At 42.7% G+C, this 8,526-nt stretch overlaps 1 protein-coding gene across 2 annotated transcripts in view; it reads left to right on the forward strand.

Annotated features, from left to right (window-relative positions):
- Nucleotides 1–8,122, forward strand: part of LOC141154262 (protein Wnt-7a-like) — a 28,782-nt gene extending 20,660 nt beyond the window's left edge. For both annotated transcript variants that reach the window (XM_073639897.1, XM_073639898.1), the window contains exons 4-5: nucleotides 3,663–3,934; nucleotides 6,324–8,122. In XM_073639897.1, the coding sequence (XP_073495998.1) occupies nucleotides 3,663–3,934; nucleotides 6,324–6,803 (752 nt within the window). In that variant the 3' untranslated portion in view covers nucleotides 6,804–8,122. The remainder of the gene's footprint in view (nucleotides 1–3,662; nucleotides 3,935–6,323) is intronic.
- The last annotated feature ends 404 nt before the right edge of the window (nucleotides 8,123–8,526 follow it).

An 8,526-nucleotide genomic window follows, 5' to 3' on the forward strand; every position in this document is an offset into this window, starting at 1 on the left:
AACACAGAGGGAAGAGGGAAATGGAGCCCAGACTCTAGGGGAAGAGGGGAGTGGAGACCTCCTAGTCTGGTCTAGTGTCACCCTGTCTCAACTACCGTCCCTGTATTGGCTCTTCACCAATCGCCGCACGCGTGCTTCGCCCTGACTTTCCCTGGCATATGGCTAAGGCTAGGGATGGGAGGAGATGAGCACTAGTCAATCTCCACTGAACACTAAAGACAACAAGGGAGGACAAACAGGGGGAATTGCTTAGCTGTAGATGACTCCAGACAAATGCGCACAAGTCCTCAAGCTCCAGAGAGGGCAAAGTACTGCTCTTGCTAAAGCCTCACAAGTAGTAATGAATATCGCCGGCACCTCCCTCTCAGACATACCAGGTATATATACACCCAGGCCAGGGGGCTAATTAGCCAGAGGGAGGTAGCTGCTGGGTCCTAGAGACACCCAGCCTCTAAGAAGTTGTCTGTAATGCCAAAGGTAGAGATCTCCTGCAACCAACTGCTGGGCGACTGTCTGTCACCTCTGACACACCCGTGACATACCTGCTGTCACGCTCGGGTAAGGAGAGCCACCGGCCAGTCCGAGCACTGCAATGCCATCGTTGTCCATGTTATATGGCCATTTGATTGCGCCCTTACAGTGGGGGTCTGCAGAGCCCCATCTGAATGGAGTGCAGTTACAGCGCCTCTGCTACATTCATTCTCTTTGACACTTCCAAAAAAATCCAAGTGCAGTACTCCCCAGCAACCTCCTGAAGAATGAATGGAGCAGGGGGGGGTGGCATGCTTGATCTCTGTTATTGGGATCAGTAGGCGATCTCAATATCAAAAGCTTTCTCCTATCCTATGGATATGGGATAATTATTATTAATCATGCTAATTGCATTGCAATTTCCTTTAGCTTTAGTAGAATGCAATTTTCAGTTTCTAGCCGAAATGGACCATGATTGTTGGAGGGGGGGGGGGGAGGTTGGCACACGCATTACTATTGGGGCCCCTCAGTACATCTTTGGGCAAATATAAACTCATAAAGCAATTTATTTATAGAAAGGTCCCGTTCCATCATCCGATACTTACCCCCCGTATCGCAGCGTTGCGAGGACATATATAACAATGAGTAATGTACACAATCCCGTCCTGCTATCGTAACTCACTCTATAGTATAAATACTCGCTGAATCGTATACATGTAAATGAAAATATTCTGCATCACGTTATGTTTTATTATCTTCCTGCGTCCAGATGTAACAAGACAATCACGAAATGCGTTTCCAAATTCCTTTGTCTCCCGGCAGTAAATCTCCGGTGAATGCAATGTTACAGCGTTTGCATTAGATAGATATTTCTTTGCAGATGTTGTGTTATCTTTTGTATCATTATTTGGGTAATTCTGTACGGTGGACACAATGGTATGTGAATGTGAATGTTATCACTGGCATTGCTATAGTGCTTCTGAATACGTGTGATTAGGTGATGAATGTATGATCGCCGGACTCCTGCAAACCCCAAAAAAAGACGGACCCCCTATGTGTAAAAAGCATTTACTTTTGTAGCTGCGCTCAGTCCCATAGAAGTGAATAGAGCGGTGGTCTCATTCCCACAACTTGGAATTCCTCGTTCTTGGGGTCATACATTTATCACCAATCGCTCCATTCACACATGAGACTTTGGGACCCCAATTTGTTGCATTAGGGGCCTACAGTCAGACCCCAGAGGGATCATATATTTATTCACCTATCCTGTAAAAAGGTGATTAATCTTTTGTATGGAAATTACTGCAGACCTTTTGGCTGCGTTCACACAACTGCTAAAAAAAAAAAAATCGGATATGTGTTGTCCGCTGCAGAAATCCAAGGCTGAGCTGCTGATCCAGATGCCCCCCGGATTTGCAGTTTGCTCCACATGATGAGGAGCCTTGTTGTCATTCAATCAGCCAATCCTTGGTTTTCCTTATAAAATCCATTGGGAAATGTGTACTTTTTTTGTGGTGTATTTCTTTCTGCAGCAGCACTAAAAATCTACCGAAAAAATTTGCAATGCACGTGAACAAGGTTGCAAAAAAAAAAAAACATTGACACACATGGGATGCGGATTTAGGTGCAGAATCTGTGCTTGAATCCATGTAAAATCTGACCTGTGTGAACATACCACTACAGGAAAAGTATGCACTGCTAACAAACAAGGTAAATGTGGACATTTTATTCCAATTTTTGCATAAGGCCAAGTTCACACTTGTGTATTTTTGGTCTTAATGCTGTCACTAGGACCAATGTTATTCAATCCGCTTGTGAAAAAAATTGCAGCAAGCGCTAATATCATCTGTGTGTCGAATGGCCGAATGAGACTCGCCCATTCAAGCCCATGTGTGCAAAAAAAAAAATCGGATGCTATAGGAGGCATTATATAGCATCGGATTAATTATGAATACATTGCAGCTCTTTAATATAGGAATCTGTATTTAGACTTGTAAATTTTTAATAACTTTTACTGTACAAAAGCAGATTGCACATGGATGACCAGCGAGAAAAAAATCAGCTGAGTTTTCTGGATAAAACTCCAATGATTTATTTTATACTCTCGTGTGAACTTAGCCTAAGGGCTCATGCACATGCCCGTATTTTCGATCCGAGTGCGATCTGACAAAGCATCAGATTGCGCTCACACCAATGTTATTCTATGGGGCCGTGCACAAGTCAGATTTATTCCTCGGACCGTGAAAAAAAAAAAATCGCTGCATGCCCGAGTTTGATCTGATATTCGGATTGCACTCAGCCATGCAAGTCAATGAGTCAGTGGAAACTATTGGACTGCACTCAGATGACATCTCAGTGCAGTCCGATTTCCACGGACTGACACAATGGAGAAGATGGAGACATTTTTTTCTCCATCTTCTCTTTATCCAACAGAATTGGATCACGCTATTCTCACACTCTGATCAGAGTGTGATTTACATAATTAACCCGATTCTCTCGGATGAGAGAATACACGGTGATATGCGCCTGCCCTAATGGTGCCGTGTTACTCTCTAGTCTATGGATAGGATTCTACACCCTATCCTGGCTTATAAGTCTCGTCACTCTGACATGCCAGGCTTGGCTTGTCACTCTCCACAAGGAGAAACGTTACCCCTTATACCCTATCCTTAAAACAACATCCAATGCTCATTGCAAACAATTCCCTCTACAGTAACATGGTTGACTTAGTCATTAATGTATTCTTTAGATTAATTACATTAAGTTTAGGCTTTCGTCAATAACGTCTTAAGGCGATAACAAGAATGCTGCCATTAATAAAATGAATCTTGATGACAGCTATGATCACTGATAAGTGTTATCTTGATTAGAGAACCTACCTGCACCGACATGTAAAAAAAAAAAAAGAATTTTCTCGTCTAGGATCTATCTCGAATCAAATTGCCTTCAAGATAATAATGAGGATGAAACCCCAAAAAATACAGGGAAACATACAAACGCCATGCAGATGTTGTCCTTGGTGGGATTTGAACGCAGGACCCCAGTGATGCAATGCAGCAGTGATAACTACTGTGTGACCACTATTAACCCCAACATGTTTTATAGATGGTAAATTATAGAAAAAAATAGCATATAAATGTACAAATATAACAAAAAAAAAATCTTGATTTTTTTTTTTCCCCCCTTGACAGGCAGCCGGGAAACAGCCTTTTACTATGCCATCCTTTCTGCCGGTATTGCCCATGCCATCACCAACGCCTGCAGTCATGGCAATCTGTCCTATTGCGGTTGTGACCGGGATAAACACGGAAACCAAGACCATGATAAAGGATGGAGATGGGGAGGGTGCTCTGCCGATGTAAAACATGGAATACGCTTGTCCAAAGAGTTTCTGGATGCCAGGGAGGTTAAGCGCAATGCCCGTACCCTCATGAACCTGCACAATAATCTGGTGGGGAGAAAGGTATTGGAAGAATTGTTTGAAGAATTTCTATTCTTTTATGGACCTGAAATGGGCAAATATTTGGTACTTTTCCATGATCTGCTGCATTGGCTCTGGCCTCCTCATGCCCTGTCTCCATGTTTCTTGGATGCCCTTTTGGTGGTGGACACCAGCTTGGCGGCCGTTGGGGTTCTTCATGACCACCAGGTTCTTAATAAGAGATGGGTGGTTTTTCAAACACATGACCTCTGCAAACTTACTGTGCTCTATGGACCCGCTGACTTATGCACCGGGTCCTCAGGAGATGTGGCCAAGGCTTGGAGACATGACTTTCGCTCCTAGTCATCTATGGATAATGTAAATGTACCAATATTCCACTCCCGGCATGACCTCAGGACCATCCACACTAGTGGTCTCCAACAAGTGGTTCTTTAGTTGTTGCAAAACTACAACTCTCTGCAGCAGACAGGGCATGCTGGCACTTGTAGTGATGCAACTGCTGGAGAGCCAGACTTTATCCTTTGCTCTTCATTGTGCCCTCTAATAGTATATGTAGTGTTGGAATACCAGTTACGATGTGGTTTATGACACCAATCTGCGGCAGGGACACTACAGCAAGCAGAGAGGAAAAACTCAGAAGATATCAACAATCCCAGGAAAGTAACATTTTTGGAGTAGTCCTAACATGGGGAAAAAAATGATGGGAAACACATACAAAAAAAAACTCCACCGGATCTATAAAAGATATAACGTACACTCTTCAACATTGACATTGCAAAGCACCAAGAATGAAAAGTTGTGGAATTCTGGAAATCACAGGATCAATAGAAATGTTAATTATAGGAAAATGTTATTTCCATTTTTTTCTATTGTCTATCCATTCTGTGATTTTTAGAATTCCATCACTTTTCGTTCTTGGAGTTGCAGTTTCAAAGTTGAGAAGTTTATTATAAAAATTGCTAGATTTTACATTTACAGATTAAATCCACAACATTTTATAGATTTTGAAAAGAAGCGGAGATCTTGAAAACCGAGAAGCGACTTTTTTTATATGGTAATTGCTAAACAAAATGATTAGAAGTGTGAAAGATTTCACAATAGAAAATTACATAGAAATGTCTTTATACCAGATTTTCCCTTCAGGCCACCACGGCCCCACTATCAGTATTTGGTCAGTATTCGGTCAGTATGTTTTCTCAGGAGGGGGAGCCAAAACCAGGTGAGAAACAATCAGAAAAAAGGTATAATAGAAACAAGTCACCAATTCTGTATCTATCACCCACTCCTGGTTTTGGCTCCCACTCCTGAGAAAAAATACTGACCAAATACTGATAGTGGGGCCGTGGCCTTAGAAGGAGTTTAGATACTTCATTTTCTAGTAATTGGAGCAGAGAGGGGCTACAAATAGTTTCCCTGGTTCTGGAGGACCCAAACACATCCAGGAGGAAGTTGATTTCAATGGGACCTGTGTAATACTTCATTTCTCCTCTGTGGGTGCTACAGGGAAACTGACCACTTTCCACCTGCTTCCCCTACTGATTAGAGCTGATCACTGGGGTTCCCAGCTGCCGGACATCTTGTGATTATCAGTGTACCCCTTTAAAGGGAACTGTGAAAGTGTACATGCAGTCTGATCTGTGGACAGCTCGGTATAAAGAAGGAGAAGCTGAGCAGAATGATATATAGGTTTGTGGGAAAAGAATGAGTAAAACTTATATTTATTCATTGGTGTTTGTATGTATGAGTCAAGTGGGCAGGACTATTTAGTGATTGACAGTCATCTGTATGACTGTGCATGTAGAGATAACTGTCACTCACAGAATAGCCCGCCCATTGGACTCCGATGCATACAAATACCAGGGATTTCAATCAATAAAATGCAAGTTTTACTGAAACCTTTCCCACAACAATGTATATTAATATCATGATCTTTCTTTAAAAAAAAAATAGTAGTCTTGCAATTTTTACAATAGACTCATACTTCCTGTTTACAGCAGTTTCATTGTCAGCAAAGGCAGGATTACAGTGACAGGTAGCGCCTCTATACACAGCTGATAACTCAGGATCCACCAATCACAATTGGCCTCCTTTCACAATGACCTTTGCACATGCACATTACATGCTTCAGTACAAAAGATAGTCTCATCATTGGGGCTAATGTACATGTGTTGTTTCTGGAAACTGCAGGAAGTTAGAGTTTTAAAAAAAATCCCCAGTGGCCAGTGTGAGAATTGCAAGATTTCTAATTTATTTTTTTTAAAGATTGTGATATAATTTTTTTTACCAAAAACTAATTTAACAAAAAAGCCTGATTTGAACAATGGGTCGTTTTCTGATAACACATCCCGTTTAAAGAGGACCTCAGTCCCAGTGTTAATTTCTTCTTTCTTCTTATGTTCCTCACCTCTAGCTCTTAGAGAAGAACGTCCGCTTGGAGTGTAAGTGTCATGGCGTCTCCGGCTCCTGTACGGTGAAAACCTGCTGGGTGACTTTGCCTCATTTCAGAGAGGTGGGCTTCATGCTGAAGGACAGGTACAAGGAAGCAGTAATGGTTGAACCCATGAGGGGACGACGTCAACAACTCCCAACATTTCTCAAGCTTAAAAATCCTCAAAGTTACAACAAGCCGGCGGAGACGGACCTGGTGTATATAGACAGCGCCCCTAACTTCTGCGAGAGGAACAACACCACGGGAAGTATGGGAACGCACGGACGTCTGTGTAACCGCACATCCTCTCTGTCCGACAGCTGTGAGCTCCTATGCTGTGGTCGGGGATATAAGACCTTTCAGTATATCCACACGTGGCAGTGCCACTGCAAATTTCACTGGTGCTGCCACGTGACATGTAATACATGCAGTGAAAGGACGCAAGCCTACACATGCAACTGAGAGCACAGGGGCACTGGTCCAGCGGGCAAACGTGGCACGTTTTCTATAGAGAACGCAGTTTGGATTGCTTTGTGATGCTGCAAATGTTTGAGTCAATAAATGGAGAAGACATTGAACAGAAAAGACCCTGATGGACAAGAGACATGGGGAGACTTTGCTGCAGAGAGTACCTGACCTGACCATGCATGATCATGGCCTACCATGGTCAGATGCCCCAACTCTTGGTCTTGGTGGCCTTTTACATCTTCACTTGTGTTTTAGCTTTTTCAACTTGGAGGTCAGAATAACACTTTAAATCCCAACTTATACAATGCATAAGAAATATGGATTTATTCAGCGATATCAAGGATGAGAAGCTCCAGCTCAGACATCTGACATGGAAGCAAGCGGGCACATTGAGCGCTGATTTGCAAAAAAGGAGAACCCATGTAGTTCTTGTTTTGTATAGTCAGGCAATTAATTTAAATGGTCAACGTGTAATACCACTTTTTTTCCTGCAGTGGCCGCTGCACAGAAAGTACATGACTTGTCACAGATTCCGCGGGAGGTTCTAGGAGCTGGAATAGCAACGATCAGATGATCGATGGGGATTTTCTTCATGACACAGTGAACCAGAAAAATAACTGTGGTTTTCTTGTGTTCTTTTACCCTTGAAGGCTGTTTAGGGTCTGGTTAGGTTCTTATATAATGCGCACACCCAAGTGTTCAGGAGAATAGGTAAGGGTGGATCTCCTAAAATCTCACATACTAAGGATACTAGTGATCTTCTGGATCTCCACTGTGGGGGATCGGAGCCTCCTACTAACCTGGACTGATTTTTTTTTATTTTGGGGGTTAGACCTTGAAGTCTTGATTTGCAACAACCTAAGTGTAATGACCAAATTAGTTCTTCAGTTTGATTTAAGATGTCTTGTGAGATTAGAAAAGATTTGCCAGAAACAGCTCCACTCTTGCGTAAAGGCCATGTTTGGTATTGCGTTTGGTTAAATATGGCTGAGCTGCCATACCAGGTATAGACTGCGGTACAAGAGAGGCACTGACTTTTCTTCTGTTACCACCTATTGCATATATGCAGAGTATGTAATAAGGAGACATAGGGCACAAGCATGCACAAGGCGACGTACTGAGAGTAGTGCGCAGACATAGGATCGGTCTCAGTAATAGGAACACTCTTCATAGAATCTACAACTGGTTTATAAAGTGCCAGTTATCATGCCAGTGTCATATAATCGCGGTATTAGTGCCATCTGTGGCAGTGTTTTGTTGTTTTTTTTTAATTCTATTTTTAAAATAAATTATGTAGCGTCTGCGGTAAAGAACGTTTGACTGTATTTTATGTCAGTGCTTTATACTAGCAGTAGCTAATTATCAGGATACATTATTCCTATGTAGTATTATTACGGCGTACGTCAGGGGCTATGACCCAGGAGACATCTTCTAATACTCTCCCAGTCACCTGTTATGGAGACAGACCACACAACTCCTGTAGGGGGGCTGGTGCTAAACAGCCCCCAACCCATGCCTGGCGTCCATCTACTCCCCCCAACATCCGCATTATATGTATAGCAGAAGTCTGGAGGAGATGTATGGAGCTCCATATCTGACAGGTGCCGGCTGTTTTACACAGCTCTGATCTCAGCAGTTTAACCCCTTAGATGCCGTGCTGAATAGTGAACGCAGCATCTAAGTGATTAGACAGGAGGAAGAGTCCTTTGTAACTGTC

This window comes from Phyllobates terribilis, unplaced genomic scaffold (assembly GCF_046119375.1).
Source record: "Phyllobates terribilis strain yellow unplaced genomic scaffold, ASM4611937v1 Scaffold_7__3_contigs__length_470593459, whole genome shotgun sequence".
Classification (NCBI taxonomy): Eukaryota; Metazoa; Chordata; class Amphibia; order Anura; family Dendrobatidae; genus Phyllobates; species Phyllobates terribilis.